Genomic DNA, 23,038 nt, shown 5'->3' on the forward strand with positions numbered 1-23,038 from the left:
CCAGTCAGGAAAATTTCCTCGACTCCATGGGCATAGTACTATCATATCATTGTACTTGCCAAACAATATACAAATTCATGCAATGGCAGGCAAAGAAAGTCCTTCAATTAATAACTGCGGAAGTGCTCATAGAACACAAAGTTGAAGTGAGGCAGACCAAATCCCAGTGGGGACGTAGAACCATAAAGAAGAAGAAGGCTGATCCATGCATTTGTTTTATATCAAGAAGTATTTTTAAGGCCTCCAAAACATTTCCAAGTTTGACTCATGCTTGATAGGGGCTCTGAAACGAAGAACGTTAGGTGTAGATTCTCTATCCTAAATAAGCTTCTATCCACGACCATCACAAAGCAATTAAGTAACTTTTGCGAAATTTCCAGATATACAAGATCCTCCAAAACAACCTGAAATTATGAACTTCATGATCTACAAGCTCTACAAGAGTCAATGTTCATTCTGTTCTTGTGATACTCATCTGGCTCTATCCGTAGACATGTAGGGTCTGGGACCATTTGGGCAGGAGCACCTATTTTGGGTACTTGCTGCTATAACTTAGTCAATTTCAAACCGATTGACTTGAATTCTTGTACATAGTTAGAAACTGTGCGTATCTGATCGCGTCTCAAAAAAACAAGTCAATCGGTTCAAAATTGACTGAGTGATAGCAGGAAGTGCCCGAAATAGGTGCTCCTGCCCAAATGGTCTCAGACCCTAATGCAGATCTGTTATGAATGTTGAGATTGGGAGAATCCTCATAACGTCATGAAATCGAGGTCGACAATGTCTATAAGGCCCCATATTAACATTTTTCATACTACTTTCTCTTAAAATATCCATGTCTGTTTCAAAACCTCATTGTATTTCAGCATGATTGATCCCATCCAAGTTTATTGAAAGATCATCATAATGAAAACACAGGGAGAAAAACCTCATTGAAATATCATCAATCATTTTAGCCCTGATCGAAGGAAATTCCTACTGCAAACGTAAATAAGAAAAATAACCAAATTCAATTGCGGTTTTATACACTTCTTCAGAGTCAAAAGAAGTATTGAGACATTAAAACATGTTGTACAGTACGTTATTTACAAAATACAAAATATTGTCTTACCTAAAAGCAGGGATTGGAAACGACTGCGCTGGGCATAGAAGCGTGAAGTTGTCTGCGCTTTTAGCTTGCAACACTCGAAGCGTATCACCGGACGTCAAACGGGGGGCCACACTGGCGACGGGTTCTTAAATGATTGTGCCAATCGAGATGGATGGTCAAGATGGAGTTGCAGTTTATTTGAACCACAATGAAGGGAGGGTACCCCAAACGCAAACCAAACAAATCAAATGCAAACAGAACACAAAAAGCCCTTACTGCAGAGCTAGGACTATGGTATCGTTTTCATTCTCACCTAAAGACAGGCACCGGATAGGACTGAGCCGGACAGAGTAGGGTTACGTTTCTTTGGCCGTTGATTTCCAAGTTGCGGCTTTTGTCGCCAGATGTCAATCTAGGTGCAATGCTGGCCAAAGGTTCTGATTTTGTTTCGGTTTCGGATAACATACGGTAAAAGATGAGCAAGCTATTATTAGTTTATGGGAGTTTCCCTGTCAGTCAGCCGTTATTACGATGATTTCGAAGCCTGTGAGACAGAGTGCCCTTTTAGTGTGTAGTGGATGTAGTTTCATAAATCTAAACCTAGGATTACCTAAATACCGGCACTGGAAATGCCTGAGCAGAACAGAACAACGCTATTGACGCCTTGTTTCTAACTTCGGCAGTGAAGATCTTGGAGCTGGACGACAGCTTCGGAGGTACCCTACCAAGGGGTTCTAGAAAGTAGAGACGTTCGAAAACGAATGTTAAAATCGTTTTGCGTAAAGAAAGCATTGTATCTGTACACGAAATGATTGATGAGTGCATGATGCCCAAAGCTCACGTGCTCGGTTTGAGACCGTATGATCGCACAAGTAATTACATAGTGCACTTAAATGATATTCACATAAAAGACCTTAAGGTCTTAAAATTGATGAAGTTGGTTAGTTACCTGCGATTCTTCACTAGCTATACATTACAAAACACTATTTCTCTTCACAGTTGTTGTTAGTCAACGCCGAAGGGATGGGATGGGAGTTGAAACATTTTGCACACACTGTAATGTTGGACACCGTTGGAGTTATTGACAAGCTTTCATTTTGAAATAGAACAAAAGCATCAGGCACAGTTCCCGCGTCGCGAAGTTAAATTTAAACGGTTTTCGAATTCTCGTTTTTTTTTTTTGATACAAACATTTTCAAACCGATTCGCGATGGCTAATTTTGAAAACACGCAACACAGGGTACCCTATCCCAACATTCAGGCAATTTGTTTATATACTGGTGTATTATTCACTAGAGGAGGGTTGGAAAACCAAGGAATCTGTTCAATCGGCTGCTTTGGAATGGGAACAGTTTCCTTGGACTTCCAATAAATCACTGTCACGCAAAAAAGTATTAAAAACGTACGATATTTACGATTCGCGGTGGTGATGTCAGCTTTTCGAAAAGAACCTAGGAAAAAAATAGTGGTGATCTGTCGCTACCTCAGTTGCTATAATACTATTCACTATCATAATTAACGAAATTTAACATTTATTGGAGCTTGTTTTATGCCATAGTGTACTGTGGAAGTGTCCATAGGACACTAAAGCAGGATTTGTGCCAGTGGGGAAGTTACTCCAAGAAGAAGTGAAAAGTAAAATCTAAAAAAACACATCTGAAGGTAAAGAACGTTTGATCCGAAAAAAAAACTAAATTTAATGATTCCAATGATTTTGTTTGATTGTAGGATTGTGACTTAAATATAATAAGCATATGAGCATAATGATGTGTGCTGCAAAGTATGTATTACAAAAAAAATCATATTAGGCTAAATTTAAATTATAACTTCGTGTTCCAGCAACTTTTTCCTCTGATAAAGTTGTTTCATATTATACTTAAAATTGTGGGCTGTAAGATACAACAACTTGAAGTTTATCTATGTTTTTTTTTTTTTTGAATGAGTGTTATCAGTTTCGTACCTTTTAATTCCGCCCTATGTTGCTTATCCTTTGACAGATACGCGTATTTCGACTACCACTTGTAATCTTCCTCAGTGTCAGTTATTAGTGAGTGGATAACTGACACTGAGGAAGATTACAAGTGGTAGTCGAAATACGCGTATCTGTCAAAGGATAAGCAACATAGGGCGGAATTAAAAGGTACGAAGCTGATTACACTCATTCAAAGAGGGTATTCTGCTTAGAGGGTTCGAAAAGTCGGTACAAGTTTATCTACAGGGGATAGACAAAATGATCAGGACAGGCAAAATTTTCCCTTCTCAAAAAAATTTCAAATATGTAGCTGTAACTTTTCGATAAGTGCATCAAATATTCTCAAATTTTCACTGTAAGTTGATCAACTATTTGTGTATCAGAGGGCAAAATTTGGAAAAGATCGAACGATTCTGCACAAAGTTAAAAAGATTCTAAAAAAAGGTAAAATTATCCGATAGCCAACTTTGAGCTGTTATATCTCCGGATTACATGAACCGAATGCAATGAAATTTTGACCATTTATGACTTATATAAAGAGCTTCGAAAAACTTTTGACATAACTTAAAATTCTTAACACGGAAGAAAATTATAACGATTAGATTATTTTTCTAATAAAACACCAAATTTTCTTGAATTTCTACATCGTTTAAAAATTCAAGATGCTAATTATAGTTCATTTAAATTCCCTCTGATTCTCTTGAATACAGATATGTTTTGAAAGAAAGTAACAACATAGGCGGCAATTCATTGAAAAAGTAATGGGATGCATATTAAAAATAGACCAATTTACTAAAAAATCATAAAATAAATGAAATCGCTATAACTTTTTCTCTTGTTAATAATTTCAGGTTGTGTCAAACGTTTTTCAGAGCTGATTATATACACTCCCGTTCAAAAGTTTGGGGTCACCCCCTCAAAAACATGTCATTTTTTTAGGCCCATATCTCCGCCAATTTGCGTTCGATTTCAAAACCCTAGGTTTCATTCAAAAGATAATGAGTCAAAGAAACTTTGAACATGATTTAAAAGAAACTTTTTCAAAAAAATTTGTATGTTAACTTAACCCAAAGTTGCCAAATTTTCTAAAAAATGAATATAAACTTACGGCAGTGTCGCTAGAAGTTGGGTCGACCAAATTTTAAGATGAGAGCGGTAATATGACCCATTTTCTATTAGCTTTCAACTGCTTTTTACAGAACTTAGCTAAAAAATCTAGAAAAAAAGTTATTAAGTAAACTAATCCTTGATGTCATCGACCAAAAGTTTGGGGTCACCCCTCAAAATGCTGTATCGGCCAAAAGTTTGGGGTCACTATCGTAAAACATGGAAAAGTGACTTGTTGATATCTTTGTCATCTTTCATTCAATTTTAATTATTCTTGGCTTATTTGAAACAAAATGAATGATACTTACTGCATAGACATTGAACCACACATATTTGTTAAAATTTACATACTAAAACTTAACGTAAAGTTGCCTCATTTTTTGAAGCGTGGTAAAATGTGCTAACTTTACATAACATTTTTATATACAAAAATCGTTAAATACGTTAAGTTGAAGACATCAAACATAAATTTAGTTAATTATCTTTGAAATGAGCCAAAAATAATTAAAATTGAACTATAGATGACGAAGATATCACCAAATCACTTTTCCATGTTTTACGATAGTGACCCCAAACTTTTGGCCGATACAGCATTTTGAGGGGTGACCCCAAACTTTTGGTCGATGACATCAAGGATTACTTTACTTAACCGTTATGTGTCCGACAATTTTTTTGCTTTTTTCTACACCGTGCTTTTTAAATGATCGCTGGGTACCCGGGTACCTTGTCGGCCACATAAGGGTTAATAACTTTTTTTCTAGAATTTTTAGCTAAGTTCTGTAAAAAGCAGTTGAAAGCTAATAGAAAATGGGTCATATTACCACTCTCATCTTAAAATTTGGTCGACCCAACTTCCAGCGACACTGCCGTAAGTTTATATTCATTTTTTAGAAAATTTGGCAACTTTGGGTTAAGTTTACATACAAAATTTTTTGAAAAAGTTTCTTTTAAATCATGTTCAAAGTTTCTTTGACTTATTATCTTTTGAATGAAACCTAGGGTTTTAAAATCGGACGCAAATTGGCGGAGATATGGGCCTAAAAAAATGACATGTTTTTGAGGGGGTGACCCCAAACTTTTGAACGGGAGTGTAAGTCATAAATGGACAAAATTTCATTGCATTCGGTTCATTGAATCCGGAGATATAACAGCTCAAAGTTGGCTATCGGATAATTCTCTCTCTTTCTCTCTTCTTGGCGTAACGTCCTCATTGGGACAAAACCTGCTTCTCAGCTTAGTGTTCTATGAGCACTTCCACAGTTATTAACTGAGAGCTTCCTCTGCCAATGACCATTTTGCATGCGTATATCGTGTGGCAGGCACGAAGATACTCTATGCCCAAGGAAGTCAAGGAAATTTCCTTTACGAAAAGATCCTGGACCGACCGGGAATCGAACCGGGTCGGATAATTCTACCTTTTTCTAAAATGCTGATAACTTCGTGCAGAATAGCCCGATCTTTTCCAAATTTTGCCCACTAATACTCAACTAGTTGATCATCTTACAGTGAAATTTTTAGAATATTTGATGCACTTATCGAAAAGTTACAGCTAATTGGACATTTTTTGAAAAGTGGAATTTTTTCCTGTTCCGATCATTTTGTCTATCCCCTGTATGTGTTTAGAAAGAATTCCAACATATACTGTGGCATTTTCCAGCAGTACATTCACTATTCGTTCTGAATTGGAAAGATCTCATTAATCGTCATAGTCTGCAACATAATTTATTATATTAATTTTTAAAGAGATTCCCACAACTTTGCTAAAAGAAACTTCTAGAAAGTATTTAAAAAAATAATCTCAAAAAAATCCGGGTAGATTTTTTCCTCAAAATTGTTTTACTGTTATCGAAGCCTATATAGGATGTCTTGGAACTGCGAGAACTTAAAAAAAATGTATAGGCCAACTTTTTGAAATCTTTGCAGTTCTAATATTTTCGCACAATTTTTGAAGAGTTTATTGAGATATTATTAAAAATCGTTATAAAATTCACAATGTTTCGGTTTCGTCTATCATCTTAAAAGTGACAGAATACCGAACAGACTTATTGCCTGTTTATCAATTTGAACTTTACCGATTTTTCTTCTATCATTCTTCCTCAAATTATTCTTTAACGTATTCTCAAGAAATCTCACTGCGAGTTTTACGAAAGGCAACTTTTAAGAAATTCTTAAAATTAAATGTAACTTCATAAAAAATCATAAAAATCTTTGGTGGAACAACCAAGAGACCAAAAAACTTCTGGTGGATTTTTTTCTATAAAGGGAAATAGCAACAATTTCATAGTTGTGGTAGTTCTTTCAGGTATTCTGCTATCCAGGGTAGAAATATCCGCTGCAAGAATGATACCCACGACTCCGTCTGTATACTAACAGAAGTTACATAAATATTTAGGACGTTTTTTTTTTCAAACTTTTCAAGTTCAATAATAGTATAATTCGCTAATTGTTGAACGGTTAGTACAGAAATATACAGAGAGTTAGTAAGTTAGTAAGAGAAAATGGAACTTTTGTATAGGAAGTCTGGAACCCAAATATTGAACGGTTCCTTGAACTAGTTCATCCTAATCAAACTCTGGCAGCACTGTTTCTGGTAGTTGGTGCAATTGCAATAAGTGCGATAGTTTTTTCAATAATTTATAGTGATATTTATTTATTTTAATATTAATTTTCATTTTAAAGTGTGTAGGAATATCAAATAGTGTCATATAATGTCGTGTAATTAGAATCTGTTGTGCATATAAGGGGTAATATCAGTTTACATTTTTGTTAAGTGCTCGTCAGTGGTTATTGTCTTGTTCAGCAATCTATCGTATATGTATATGTAATGTATATCGTATTTTTAGTACACAATCGAAAGCAGTGATCCGATAACTCACTGGGCATCACATCATATCGATTGTTGCCAGATACCGTGGAGTGACATCTTGCGAGTTCTTGTTGATTAGTTTGTGTATCGAGTATATTCCAGTAGTAGCACACGAAAGTGGTTTCTCTGGTCTCTGGCAAGGGCCACCGTCGCTGCATATAACTCCTGTTAGGTAGTTTGTATGTATGCAAGTGGTTGCGGAGTGACACTGCAGAATTCAGCGAAATTGGATAAGTCTTCCTGTATTTTTTTTTCGGAACGAATTTATCCATTAGTAGCACACGAAAGTGGTTTCTCCTGGTCTCTGGCAAGGGCCATCGTCGCTACATACAGCTGCCACAAAGTAGTCTGTAGGTATGCAAGTGGTCGCAGTGTCACAATGCAGAATTTAGCGAACCCGGATAGAAAGATTCAAAATTAATTCAACTCCTCGCATAGCCAGTAGCTCTACGGGTTCTTTGTCTCTCATGGCAAGTAGCTGAGTTACGCACATCACCGTTTTTGTTGTATAGTCGTTTTCGCGCATCTGGCTGTATGATGATTGTTTTGGATTAGGCTCGTCAACCCAATTTTTAAATTGTTCTATGTATTGTATATTGTATAACCCTTTATATGCTGTAGGTTCTTGTTTGGCAATACGCTCGTTCGACTTGGTGTGTGTAGTAGTATTCAATATTTATCTCTATAAAATTGTTTGTGTTTTGTTTCGCAGTTTTTGCAAGAACGATGAATGATCAGGCTTACGATGTTGGTTTTTGTGTTGAATGTAAGAGAAAAGAAAATGAATCTAGTAAATTGATAACATGTTTATATTGCTTCTCTAATGCTCATTTTTCATGTCGTAATATTGTTGGCTCTGCCATCAAGAAGTTAAGGAAAACCATGTACTTTTGTACACCTAAATGCTCTATTGCTTACAACAAAATAATCGATATGCAGAACATTCAAGCACCAATGATCGAGAAACTGAGTTCAGAACTTCAAAAAAGTGTGACAGCTGTTGTGTCCACTCAACTGAAAGAGGTAAAAACCGAAGTTGATATGTTAATTGGAACAATTGAAAACTCGCAGCAATTTCTTTCGTCGAAATTCGATGATATCATGAATGATTTCCTTTCATTGAAGGCAGAGAACGTTCAGCTGAAATCCGAGGTTGAAGCTCTGAAAAATGAGCTGTCATCCTTGAAGACATTCGTTTACAAATTGGAATGCAGTGACGATAGATCCAACCGAGAAAGTCTTTCCAAGAATGCAGTGTTGTTTGGTGTACCAGTTCAGGCCAATGAAAATATTCCTAAATTTGTTACTGGCGTTGCTAGTCGTATCGGTTTTGAGCTTCCTGCTGATGTAATCGAATCTGCTTCTCGAATATATGCTCCGGAATCCAAGGTTAATGAACTTGTACCGATTCGAATTGTTTTTAAAAATCCGGCTGTGAAGGAGTCGTTCTTTTTGAAAAAGAAGAAGTTTGGGAAGTTGTCGTCATTTGATATCGATCGGTCATTGATGTCTAAGGGAAAGCCAACTAGAATTGTCATTCGTGATGAATTGTCTCCGCTTTCATTAGACTTGCTACGGGAAATGCGAATGCTTCAGAATAAAATGGATTTGAAATATGTTTGGGCAGGAAAGGATGGAGCAATTTTAGTTAAAACGGATGAAAATTCTAAACCAGTTGTTATCAAGAATCGTAATGATATGGAGAAATTTGTCAATAGAACTGAATTGAAATCGTCATTGATCCCTTTACCAGCGCCTAAGTGTACAAATAGGTAATATGTATTTGCGTTTTAATCTTAGTAGTGTTTTCTTTTTTGAAGTTTTGTTACAGTAATTATTTAAAATGGATAATATAAATCAAACCTACGATAATTTTGATGAGCTGAATGAGTGTTACCTTGCCAATAACACTAATGCTAATTGTCTTCGGATCTTGCAATGGAACATTCGTGGCATGAATGACCTTGATAAATTTGACTCCATTCTTGAAGCATTGGACTTCTTCCCTTTGCCGCTTGATGTAATTGTTATAGGCGAAACATGGCTTAAGAAAGATATCGTGTCATTGTATAACATCCCTGGCTATACATCGGTATTTTCGTGCAGAGATTATTCTAACGGTGGCCTAGCAGTGTACATAAGAAGTAACCTTACCTTTACTGTTCAATGTAACGTGCATATTGATGGTTTTCACCATATTTATGTTGAAATTAGTATTAACAATCGTGTTTACCCGAGCAGGAGAAAATAGCTGAAGAATAACAAACTCAGGTATGGAAAACCGAATACCTACAACCTGAATGAGGTATTAAGAAGCCCTGCATAAGAGGTAAAATACCTTAAATAATAATTGATGTGTTTCCTGTGCATAACACGCGAATAATGACTTCAGGTGTGGTAATACCTAAATAATAATCGGTGATTTTTCCATACAAATAGTGATTTTTCCATAATTGAATAATACCTCAATCAGTCCTCAAAACCAAAATAATAACTCGTTGAGGTATTCTATCAATACCTACAAAATACCAAAATAAGGTATTTTCAATACCTGGACAACCGACCAATACCTAGTTTTGGTATGATACCTGACTTTGGTATGCTCCAGTTATGTGTCAGTTATTCATTCCTGCTCGGGTATGATGTCCATGGCTTTTATCGTCCTCCGTCTTTTGATATAAATAGTTTTTTGAATATATTTGAAAATGTGCTCGATAGCTCAAACCAAAATAGGTCTTGTTTTCTAGTCGGTGATATCAATGTGCCAATGAACGCTTATGGCAACAATGTTGTTGTTAAATATAGGGCACTTTTGGAATCGTATGGGTTTACATGTTCTAATACTTTTCCTACTAGACCGGTTAGCTCCAATATACTCGATCACGTTATTTGTAGAATGGATGATCTTTTCCGTGTTAGAAACGATACAATTTCTACTTGCCAAAGTGATCACTGCATAGTGATTACGTCTTTTAAATTATTCGTAAATAAAGAAGTGGTAACTCTAAGTAAAAAAATTGTCGATCATCAAAAACTCAACACAGAATTTACTACTTTCTTGGAAAACTATGGGGATATTCGAGATGGAGATACCTGTTTGTCCGATATTATGCTAAAATATAAATCGTTACACGATAAATTTTCTAAAATTGTTACTAAAAATGTGAACGTTAAAGGTCAATTTTGTCCGTGGATGAATTTCAATCTTTGGTATTTGATAAAATTAAAAAACAATTACGTTAAAAGATTAAAAAGGAACCCTGATGATCATCGTTTAAAAGCTCTATTGAAACATGTATCTAATAAAGTTAGCACCGTGAAAAAAAATTGTAAAAAAATGTATTATGATAACCTCCTTAACAATACCCCTCACTCTAAATTGTGGAAGCAAATAAACTCTATCTTTGGAAAAAGCAGTAAATCTGACACCATTACGCTCCTTGATAATGGCGTTAGTGTTAGCGACAATCAAAAAATCTGTCAAATCTTCAATAATTATTTTTCAAACATTGGTCATGAGCTTGCTAATAATATCCAAATCAATACTACAATTGATCCTTTGTCATGTATTCAAAGAGTTTCCTCTTCTATATTTCTAACTCCGGCATCTGCGAGTGAAGTAACTCTGCTTATTAACGGTCTGGTACGAAAGAAGGGTGGTGGTCCTGATAATATTTCTGCAGATGTAGTTAAAAATAATTCCGTTAGTTTCTCTAGAATTTTAGCAGAGGTATTCAACAAAATTTTAGAAACTGGCTCTTATCCACAGTGTTTGAAAATTGCTAGAGTTGTTCCTGTTTTTAAATCGGGAGATGCCAGTGACGTTAACAACTATAGACCCATTTCAACTTTGTCCACGTTTAATAAGATAATAGAAAAACTCTTAATTAATAGGCTAATACCTTTCCTGAACCAGCATAGTGTTTTCTATAAATTTCAGTATGGCTTTCGACAAGGAAGTAGTACAGAAACAGCAATCTCGGAGCTTCTCGATGATGTCATCAAAGGTATTGATTGTAAGCAAGTAGTGGGGGCACTTTTTCTAGACTTACGAAAAGCATTCGATACAATTAATCATTCAATACTTTTAAGGAAACTAGAAGCGTATGGAATAAGAGGTGTGGCCAACGAAGTTATACAAAGCTATTTAACGAACAGGATGCAATTTGTCTCTATTGGTGATACCGTTAGTTCGAGTAAGCCAATAACCATAGGGGTGCCTCAAGGTAGCAATATTGGCCCCTTATTATTTCTGCTATACATCAACGACCTCTGCAAACTTCCGTTGAAAGGTGTCCCACGCTTATTTGCTGATGACACAGCCCTGTTTTATTCACGTCCCGATGCACAAACGGTGGTAGAGGAGATCAATGATGATTTGAAAATTTTGTCCAATTATCTGGCTTCTAATATGCTGTCACTAAATGTATCTAAAACAAAATATATGATTTTTCGTTCTCCGAGGAAACTTATAGATCGTCACAGCTCAGTAGTACTAAACTCGTATTGTATTGAAGAAGTTAGTTCATTTAAATATTTGGGCTTATTGCTAGATACAACATTGAGCTGGACCATACATATACAGCATGTTGAAAGGAAAGTTTCTTCATTATGTGGTATATTGCGGAAAGTAAGTAACTTTGTGCCACGTAGTGTCTTATTAAAATTTTACTTCGCCCACATCCATTCAACGTTCAATTATCTTATAGTTGCTTGGGGACGAGCTTGCAAATCGCATCTCAGGAAACTCCAAACCCTACAAAATAGGTGCCTTAAAACAATTTTCAAAAAACCTTTTTTATATCCCTCTATTCAGCTTTATTCAGATCCTTGTCATAATATTCTTCCCATAAACGCTCTCTGTGAATTACAAACTGCAATATTTGTACACGATATGCTTCATAAATCTGGTTTTCATCACAATGTTCGAATGCCTAGAGTACAACACGGGTATCAAACAAGACGTGCCAATAATTTGCTTCAAAGTAGAGCTTCTACAACACTTGGTCAAAAAAGAATCTCGATCATTGGTCCATTGAAATATAATCAATTGCCAGATGGAATAAAACAGATCATCAATCGTCGCACTTTTAAAGTAAAATTGAAACAACACTATAAACTGAATCTACCTGATATTCTCAACTAATTGTTTTTTATTGCACCATCTATCAGTAACATTTGTACTTTATTTGTAATGTAGTTCATAATATTATTTTTATATTCGTTTAATTTCTAGTTTCAATCCGGCTCCCTTAAAAGGAACACTTAGTTCCACTGGGATGTCGCACCCATCACATTTATTAATTTTAAATTTAGTTTGTCAAGTTTATCTCAGCTCATTTAGTTATTTGTTCTTTTCTTTGTATTCTATTCAATGCTGCTCAGATAAGAGCTGAGATAGTTGCGTCCACTACCAGAGGGCTCTCTTCGAGCTTTTTGGTGTGGGGGAGAGTGGCGGGTATAAAAAAAAAAAAAAAAAAAAAAAATCCGCAAATTGTTTAACGGTTCCAGCTTCGTTCGTGATTGATGACGTATGCACCGATATAAACCTATCACTGGTGTTTTTTTTATTATGGCCACCAAACCCAACATAGACCCAACAGTTATCCGATGTGGGTCCAACAGTAGTCCAACATTCGATAAAATTTGGCCCGACGTTGACCCAACATCCTATTTTTTTTTTTATTTTTCAGGGTTTTTCATGCCCAGCAAGCATTTGAATGATAATCGATTTGTAACAAGATATCGCTTCGCATTTAAAGAGAGAGATCTGGTCGACGACTGAAATCGTTTTAAATATGACTAGAAGCAAAAATGACTACAGAGATTAGCTTAATAATGTTCACATGAATTAGATGAATGTTTGCAAGACTGTTCAAAGAGATTTAGAAGGAATCAGAGGACCTTCAATTAAGTTCCGAAGAATGCTCAGAAGGGTTTCAATCTGTTTCAGGTAATATAAGGGATAAAACCGCTGGAACGCCACTGAAATCATCTAAATATCCTGGTAACACCTCTGGAACGCCTGGACCTGTCAACGTAAATAAAAATAAAAAAAGAAAATCGCGTTAAGTACTGTTCCTTTGAATTCCACTAAGAATGTGCATCCTTTGACAGATACGTATTTCGACCTCAACTGTAAGGTCGTCTTCAGCGTCTTGTACTTGACTCGACTTGAGACTTGAGGAATTCAAAGGAACAGTACTTAACGCGATTTTCTTTTTATTTACAGATATTCCCCTAACAAGCCCAGGTTAATCATCAACCTCTCAACGTATTTTTCTTAACTCGTTTGACCCAAGGTAAAACATAAAAGTTCAACAAATCGCCAACATCCCATTTCTCAACAGAATTCAACCAAATTATGAACACAAACTCGCACAACACTATAGTTTTGGAAATATACGGGATCAACATTTTCTCGGACTTCTGGACGGAGTATAAGACCGGTGGGTCACTGGGTCAAGTCGGGCAAAAAAAGCCAAGTTGGATTTGCACCCCCATAACTTTCTTCTTAACGAAGTTTTTCAATGGGAGCTTGCACATTCCGTAGCCTAACGATAGTTGATGTTGCTGCAGGTTCGAATTTGAGGTTTTCTGATATGTTTCTTTTGAGTTCTTGAGATATTCAACATTTCTGAACCATCCAAGTCTTCATTTGCGTTTGTTGTTTTCAAATGAAATTAAACACGAGACATTATTCCCTTATTGAATCTATAGGTCATCGGAGACATCTTTGGATCATTTAGTTCTTGTAGTTCTATTAATATTTCCTAAATATCTCAATAGATTGTCCGAATCCGTCCTTACAAGACATGAACACTCAAAATAATAACCAAGGATTATTTTCAATTATTTTTATCGCTTTTATTTGCACCAATACTAGAACATCTGTATAATGTTTGTTATATCAACGAACAGTAGAAATTTTGGACGATTGGGTGAAGTCATGCCTTGACTACAGAGATCCGTAGATGGACTACAATTAGACCTATTTGCATGCGAAAAACAACGGTTAGCTCCAGAAACCAATACTACATCAAACTGGAGTAAGTGAATTCCTCGACTAGATTCCTAAGTACCTGGGATGGCCAGACTGAAGTCAGGCCTTGAATTAATTGAGCTGTAGATAAACTGTAATCACATGTTTTACCTGAGTGCAACCTCTGTGCACTACATAAAATCATATTCTATCATGTGTCAATAAAAAGGTCTCGTACAACTATTCCTAGGAAAATTTGATGACCTAAGCGAAATCATGCCTTGACTTCTGAGAACAGTAAAAAATCCTGTTCCTTCATAAATTAGACAAAAATCAATCATAAACTTTTAAGTTTCTTATTTATTGGATTTCCAGAATCACTAGGAATTCTTTCGAAAATTCGTAAAGCAGTCTTACTTGTTTTTTTTTGTTTCCTGGAATATTACCAAAAACTTCTCATAAACATAAAAAATCTGTAAAATTACGTCGATCTCGAAACGGACATTTTTCAATAATCCTAGAAACAAACCCTGTTGAATGTCAGGGAGTTTTAATGGTTCAGTTGACATCCTTGACTTGTATTTCAATACTTTTGATATTTCTCAATTTAAAAAAATCGCCTCCTTTTTAGTATTTTCGATCCCCAAATTTTCGCCCCCTTCGGCCTGATTTTCGCCCCCTGGGAGGCGATTTCGCCCACTTTTGGAATCACCGATTTAGATGGAACTGAAAAGGTATGCAAAGCTTCTGCTTAATAGAAAATCATGAATAAAAAAAAATCATGATGCCGTTGCTTGGAATCTGCTCAATTGGCAAATAACAATAACCTTTTCAAGTTATTCTCCAGTAATTTCATTATGAAATCTACAATAAATTTCTCCTAAACTCCGTAACTCCATAGATATAGGCGAAAATCCGTACATTTGTAAATAATCGGCCAACTATCGACCAAACAATCTTCTGATGCGAGAACGCCTATATGTACAGTATACACTACCTACAACTACCAATACAACAAAAATTGCTCAATAAAATAATAAGAACAAATCAGATCAAACGAGGTTACCATATTTTTTTCTGTTTATGAAAAGCTGACATCACTACTCCGTACTGGTACCGATTGGAAGTCGCGAGAGGAACCGCGCGGGTAGGTGAGTACGAATACGCGTACGAATAACGCCGCCCAACAAGCGAGACAAGCCCGCGCGTGAATCGCGAAATGACCGTTAAACATAGGGTAACGACGTCAGTTTTGGCATTGATTGTGGTATTGTGGGATTGTACCATATTCTGTTACCATATTTTTGTACAATCTATGATAAGGATCGACAGGCTAGGAAATAGTAAAATTAATTTTCAAATCTGTGTGTCACAAATAGTTCTGGTTTTTTTATGGAATTGTATTGAACTAGGCTTAACGATTAAACAGCACAAAACTGCGGCCGTTACCCGATGTTGAGAATGTGTTTTTGTCATCATGTTAATTCTAAGCAAGTCGAATGCGTAACGATCTGGAGGCTGGCGAGTTATTTCACAATGTAGTAGCTATGATCGAACGAACGGAGGAAGATCATGATGAATGCAGCGCAGCACACGGGTTTCTATCGGAATATCGTTTTAAATACTTTTAAGCTGTGAGTGATTTCTTTTCCCGGGATAGCAATTGACACACAAACGGCGCAGCAAGTGATTGGAGATGGCGGTAACTGTCTTAGACGAGTGCGCAAACGTAGAAAAAATGTCATCAAAAAGCGCGCGATGTGTGTTGAACAGCTTCCGATGCAGAGCAGTGATTCATAGGCTTTTGATCTGCCAGATCGGATGTTGGCACAGTTGATTGCAATGCGAAGCAATGAGAATGTATTTATCAATGATTGCCGGTTTTGTATTTGAAACGGTAGCGCACTCGCCGACTGGTCATCAACAGATAAGCAGCGGAATTCGCTTCCAATCACTTGCGAACACACACACACACACGGTTGTCATAGGTTATTTTGTTCGTTGTTATTCGAGAGCTCGTACGTAGAAGTGAGGTAGTTTCGTTAGTAATATTTATTAATTTAGTAATAAATGAAATGTGTATGGATTGGAGAACTGCTCACTGTTTAATTTACAGGAAACTATGATCATTCTCACAAAGTTTAAATCTCACATCCGTGCTCACATTTGTAAGCACATCGGAATACACCCAAATAGCAAAACTTGCAAATAGACCATGTCCTGGTAGACTCCAGGCACTTCTCGGATGTCCTTGATGAGAGGGCCTTCAGGGGACATCGGCTCTAATCACTATCTCGTTGTCAATAAGATTCGAGCACGGTTATCAACCATGACGGACTCAAGAACTCATCGACCGTTGCGTTTCAATATCCAGATATCGCAGAATGCTGAATGAAGCTGAATGAGCACAGCAGTGCGGGAAGTGATAGATACCGCACAAAGCAGTATGATTGTCATTATTAAGGCGCAAAACATCAGTATGGAACAAAATGATATGCGGAAATTTTACGAAACTGTCAATGGCGTGAGGGCAAAAATTACGCCGGATCCCGTCATTTGCAACGATCATGAAGGACTTGCAAAGAATTTCTCCAGAAACCTGCAGGAATGTGGTGATGGTTGGAACACTTGACTATCACGCCGAGGACCAGGGATCGAATCCCACTCCCGACAAACCCGAATTCATCGCAGATTTCTTCCAGGAATTCCTCCAGGATTTATTTCAAGAATTCCTCCAGAAATTCTTCCATGAATACCCCCAGGGTCCTTCATGAAACCTTTCCTTTAGTAATTCCTCAAGAAAATACTCCTGGGATTACTCCGAGAATTCGTCCGGAAGTTCCTTCAGGGATTTCCTCAGAAATTTCTCCGAAAACTGTAAAGGAATTAAGCCAAAAATTCCTCACGAAATTCCTCCAGGAACTCCTTCAGGAATTTCTCCAGGAACTCTTTTAGGAGTTCCTTAATAAATTCTTCTTGGAATTCCACCAGGAAGTCCTCGACGAATTCCTCAAGGATTTTTTCCAAGAATTCATCCAGGAATTCCTCCAAGACATATGCCTAGAATTTTTCCAAGAATCTCTTCAGGAATTTCGCCACAAATACCTCCAAGGTTTTTTTTTTCATGAAATTTCTTCAAGAATTCATTCAAAAATCTTTCAGAAATTCCTTCAAGAATACCTTCAAGATTCTTCCGGAAACCTCTGGAAATTCCACAAGAAAATAACCCTAAGACAACTTCAGGGATTCCTCCAATAATTCCTTCATGTAATTCTCCAGGAACTGCTCCGAGACTTCTTCCCAGAATTCCTCCAAGAATATTTCCAGAAATTACTCAAAGAATTCTGTTGAGAATTCCTCTAAAATTCCTCAGGAATTTCTAAAAGAATTTCTTCAAAAACTAATTGTTGGAGTAATTGTTGGAAGAATTTCTGGACGATTTCCTGCGGATTTCTGGAGAAATTCTTTGAGGAATTCCTAGAGAACCTCTTGGAGGAATTCCTGGAGGAATGCTTGAAGAATTTCTTGGCAGAAGTTTATGAAGAATTACTAAAGAAATTCTTAAAGAAATACCTAGAGGGTTTCTTTGAGGAATTCTTGACAAATTAAATTTTTTACTGTAATAGCTGGAGAAATTTTTAAAGAAATTTTTAAAGAATACCTGGAGCGATTCTTGTACGAATTTCTGGTACAATTCTCGGAGGAACTCCTGGAATAATTTTCGAGAAATTTCTCGAAAAATTCCTGGAGAAATCCTGGCATTCTAACATCGTTTTAGTTTTAGAAAATCAACAGCAGTCACTGTTTTTTATATTTTTATATATGTGAATTTTGAAGCACGTTGTACACCAATCACGCTGTTGTATTTTGTACTATAAGTTGAAAAAAAGCTCGCATGTTTTACACAAACAAACGTGATGCTGGTAGCGTTGGCCAATTTCTGGAAGATTTAGGATTTTTATTTGCTCGTGCATTACTTCTTCTGAAGATCTGATTTTATTTGTTAATACCTACAAAACATTCGTAAGAAACTACAGTTGAACTCCTTTAGGAAATCATCAGGTAATCCTGGAAAAAATCTTGGGTACCCTGGAGCAGATGATTGAAGGATTTCCGAAGGAACTCCTGGTTGAATTTTTGAAAAGAACCTGAGAGGAATTTCTGAAGAAATCAAGAGTTCCTGGAACAATCCCTGGAAGACTTCCTGCACAAGTTCCCGAAGGAAACCTGGATGAATCCCTGGAGGAATTTCTACAGAAATGCCTAAAGGAAACCCGGTAGAATCCCCGGAGGAATTCCTGTAGAAATTCCCGGAGCAATCCCTGTAGGAATTTTTAAAAGTATACCTGGAGGAATTCCAGAATTTATTCTGGAAGGAATTCCTAGAGAAATATCTGAATAAATCTCTTAAGGAATTCCTAGAAGAAATCCTAGATAAATTTCTGGATGATTCTTTGGAGGAATTTCTGGAGAGATTCCTGGAGGAATTTTGGGTGGAATTCCGGAAGGAATTCTGGAAGGAACCCCTATAACAATTTCTGAAGAAATCTCTGTGGGAATTCCTAGAAGAAATCTTAGAGAAAATTCTGAATGAATCCTTGTAGGAATTCTTGGGAGAAAACTCTGACGGAATTCCAGGAGAAATCCCTGAAGCAATTTCTGAAAATATATACTGGAGAAACACCTGAAGGAAGTTCTGAACAAATCCCTGGCATAATACATGAAGGAATTCCTGGAGGAATTCTTGGATGAGACCGTTTCTCTGGAGCCGGCCTTCTGATAGAAAAATCCTTGATGGAATTTCTGGAGGAATTTTCGAAGGATTTCCTGGAGGAATCTTTGGGGAAAACCTTCAAGAAATACGTGGAAAAATCCCTGGAGGAATCCCTGAATCAATTCCGGAAGGAAAGCCTGGATAAATCCCTGAAAAAAACTTAAGGTATTCATAGAGGATTCTTCCTGACATAATTTCTGAAGGATGTCTAGGAGCAATTCCTGGAAGAATTCCTGGATAAAATCCTGGAGGAAGTCCTAGAGGTATTCCTGTGGGAATTGCTGGAGGAATCCCTGAAGAAATTCCTGGTGGAATCGCTAGAGGAATTCTTGAAAAAAATACTGGATGAATTTCTGGAGAAATATAGGAATTCTAGCAGGTTTTTATTTCTATTTCTATTATTTTTCTATTTCCGAAAAAAAACCTTAGGAAATTCGTTGAGAAATTTCCAGAGGAATTTCTGGAGGAATTCCTGGAGAAATTTTTGAAGGAATTCCTGAAGGAATCTTTGGGGAATCCTTGGAGAAATTTATGGAGAAATCCCTGGAAGAATCTCTGAAATTTTTTTGAAAGTATTTCTTGAGAATTTCCCGAAAGAATTTTTGAATAAATCCCTAGAGGATTTCCTGAAGAAATTCATGAAGAAATGCCTGGAAGAATCGCTGAAAAATTGATGAAGGTTTTCCTGGAAGTATTTTTGAATATATCCCTAGAGAATTTCCTGGAGAAATTCTTGGAGAAAATGCTGATATAATCTGGAGTAATTCCTAGAGAAATTTCTGAATAAAATCCCGGAGGAACGCCTGAAGGAATTTTTGGAGGTGGGAATCAGTGGAGGAATCCCTGAAGTAATGCCACAAAAGTTTAGTTTATTGAACGCAGTGGCTTAATTTCCCCAAAAGCGGGAAGGGAAAAACATGCTGGAGGAATCTCTAGAGGAATTCTTGCAACAATTACTAGATGAATTCATGGAGAAATTCTTGAAGGAATTCCTGAAGCAATTCCTGGAGGAATCTCTGAAAGAATGCCTGGAGAAAGTTCTGAAGGAATGCATGGAGGAAATCCTATAGGATTTTTTTAGATGATCCCTACAAGATATCCTAGAGGAATGCCTGTAGGAATTCCTTGGCAAAATGCAGGATATCCTAGGAGGAATCTCTGGAAGAATGTCGGAGAAAGTTCTGAAGGAATGCATGGAGGAAATCCTATAGGATTTTTTTAGATGATCCCTACAGGTTATGCTAGAGGAATGCCTGTAGGAATTTCTTGGCAAAATGCAGGATACCCTAGTGGAATGCCTGTAGGAATTCCTGAAGGAATTGCCAGAGGAACTCCTGGAGAAATCTCTAAAAGACTAGAGGAATTGCTAGAGGAATTTCTGGCGGAATTTCAGGAGGAATCTCTAGATGAATTCCTGGAGATTTTTTTTTGGTTCAGAGAGACTTCACCTCTAGGGCATTCGTCTCTGATTTTAAAAGAAATCCCTGCAAGAATTCCTACAGGAATCCCTGAAAGAATTCCTGGAGGAGTTCCTGAAAACAAATCTTGAGAAATCTCTTCAGGAATTTGTACAGGAATTCCAGAATGAATTCCTGAAAAAACGCAGATGGAATTCCTGCGAAAATCCTGAAGGAATCATAAGAAGAGTTTGTGAAGAAACTCCTTGAGGAATCTCTGTAGCGGTTCCTGAAGGAATCCCTAGGGGAATTCCTGAATAAATGTCAGAAAGAATCCCGGAAGCAATACCAAACGGAATTTCTAAGTGAATCCCTAAATAGTTCCTGATGGACGTTCTGGATTAATTCCTGGAGCAGTTCCTGAAAGAACTCCAAGAGGAATTCTAAAAAGAGTTCCTGGGGGAATCCTTGAAGGAATTTTTAACCTAACCCCTGGAACAACGAAATTGTAGGAAAGACGTCCAGCTCGGTACAAAGGGTTCTTTATTGTGACATTATCTACCTTACATTACGCACAGGCCTACTACAGTTCGGCCATCTTGACAAAAACACATCGTCCTCGATGTGAACAGCTACTCCATCGTCATATTTGATCCGGCTCCAACTCGATGACTCAGTCATCGATGTTGTAATGCAGTTCCGTCTGCTGTATGTACGGCGTTTCTTCTTGATGATCACAATCTATACCTCCTCTCGAATACTTTACAGTTTGAGAGTAATGCGTCCCGTGTCGTACTTGGATCGCTAACAATAATTCACCTCCAATTCCTCAGGCGCTCATTGCATAGACTTTGATGATGTAGCTCCAGATCGGCGACCGCTTCACCATTCGCTTTCATTTCTGGCTATACCCATTCTTTCTTTTCGATTAAACGTTACTATTCCGGTCTTCCGTAGGGCCTCCTCGATAGGTAACACCAAATTTTGATTGAAATCTTGAAACGCTCCAAAAATTTCAAGTTTGTATCCCACTTCTGAAATGTAGGAAAGACGTCCAGCTCGGTACAAAGGGTTCTTTATTGTGACATTATCTACCTTACATTACGCACAGGCCTACTACAAAATCAAGCAAGTCGACAGAAATGTGACCTGACCACAGGTCAAGGCGATGGCTGGCAATCGCCCAGGATGAAGATCTGTCAATTCGGCCCTCTGCACCACCGTGGGTGCCCAGGACTGAAAATCAGTAAGTTGTTCTTGAAAAAAAAAACACAGAAGAACTTCCCGGGTGAATCCCCGGAGGAATTCTTGGAGTAAAACCTGGAGGAATTCCTGAAGAAATCCCATGATGAATCCCAGAAGCAATTCCATGAAGTTCTCCTTAGAAAATCCCAGGAAAGCTTTCATAACAAATTCCTGAAAGAATTTCTGTGCAAATACTTAGAAAAAAAATGAAGGAATCCATGTCTGCAATAATTCCTGGACGAATTATTGTTGGAATATTTGGATGGACTTCCAAAAGAAGGTTTTGTACAATGTTTTAAGTAATTCCTAAATTAATTTTTAGATAGTCTCTGGTAAAATTATCTGAAAGGGTTTCTGGAAGAAAATCCTGCTGAAGTACTTCGAATAATTCCAGAATGAATTATTGGAGCAATCTCTAGAGGAATTCTTGAAAGAATATATGGAGAAATCTCTGAATAAATATCTGAAGGAACACTTGCAGAAATACCTAAATTGATCTCTGTTGACATTCCTTTGAGCATTTCTGCAACAAAAAAATCTTGTAGGAATTTTTGAAAAAAGCACTGGAACAATCACTGGAGGAAACTCTAAAGATATTCCAGGAGAAATTTCCTGAGGAATGTCTGGTGAAACCCCTATTCAGAGGAGTTCTTGAAAAAAATCTTCTGCAATCCATAATGGAATCACTGAAGGAAGCTACGGTAAACTTCCTGGAGGAATTTGTCGATGCATCCTTGCCGAAGTATCTTTGATAATTTCTTGAGGAATCGTGGGAGGAACTCCTGAAGTACTCTTTTTTTTAGTAATATTGGTTTGATTGAGATAAGAGATAAAAATACGGGAGATAATATCAAAAATTTGTTATTAATCCATCTAATCAATACCAAAACTTGATATTTGAAGATTAATCAAATAGCTCGCAGCTATTAGTTAAATCTGGGCAAGAGCTAAATGTGATATGATGATTATTATCTAGGAGTTAATATGAGTTATTATTTTGAGTACTTTTACCTCTTATCTCAAACAAACCAATCACTTTTTGATCTCATGATCAAAATATGTTATTATTGAGCTTTTTTCCTCTGTTTGGGTTGTGTCCTGTCTCGCGTCGCGTCTTATTATTGTTGTCGAGGTTTTTTTTACATTAGCGCAAATCCCAGGAGTTCAAGGCTCCTCATGGTGTCACAGAAAAAAAGCTTATTGAAGGTGGACCATTCAAAATGGCATCGACAGACGATGCTTATGACACCTGATATCTAATACGAGGTGCGTGTAACCTGACACGCAACGCTTCTATCCCATATGACAACAAGCCAAACGGGCTAGAAAAAGAAACAATTAAAAATTCATTTATTCTGCTGCCATGTAGAAACAGTCACCAGATGGTATAGAATAACAGTAGCGTGCATCGTTCACATCGGGGGACGCAATCATTAACTAACTCCACACATAGGTACTGATCAACACTAAATGCCAACGTACGAGAGCTCGAATAACAACAAATTACGCAATTTTTGCCCTATCACAGCGGATGTATGACCTTGGGACCAACACCATGGGTGCAACCCTATAAAAAGTGTTCAATTTGGTGCAATGTCTCCAGCC

At 37.0% G+C, this 23,038-nt stretch overlaps 1 protein-coding gene across 50 annotated transcripts in view; it reads right to left on the reverse strand.

The window, feature by feature from the left end:
• The window catches only part of LOC115262726 (cell adhesion molecule Dscam2), a 232,095-nt gene that overhangs the window by 135,332 nt on the left and 73,725 nt on the right, over window positions 1–23,038 (reverse strand). For 32 of the 50 annotated variants that reach the window (XM_062842651.1, XM_062842638.1, XM_062842642.1 and 29 more), the window contains exon 6: window positions 1,701–1,824. The exons of 16 other annotated variants lie outside the window; for them this stretch is intronic. In XM_062842651.1, the coding sequence (XP_062698635.1) occupies window positions 1,701–1,824 (124 nt within the window). Of the gene's footprint in view, window positions 1–1,111; window positions 1,236–1,700; window positions 1,825–23,038 lie in introns of all 50 variants that reach the window. 2 more of the 50 variants (XM_062842643.1, XM_062842627.1) reach the window with 1 other exon arrangement.

Source organism: Aedes albopictus, chromosome 3, assembly GCF_035046485.1.
Source record: "Aedes albopictus strain Foshan chromosome 3, AalbF5, whole genome shotgun sequence".
NCBI lineage: Eukaryota > Metazoa > Arthropoda > Insecta > Diptera > Culicidae > Aedes > Aedes albopictus.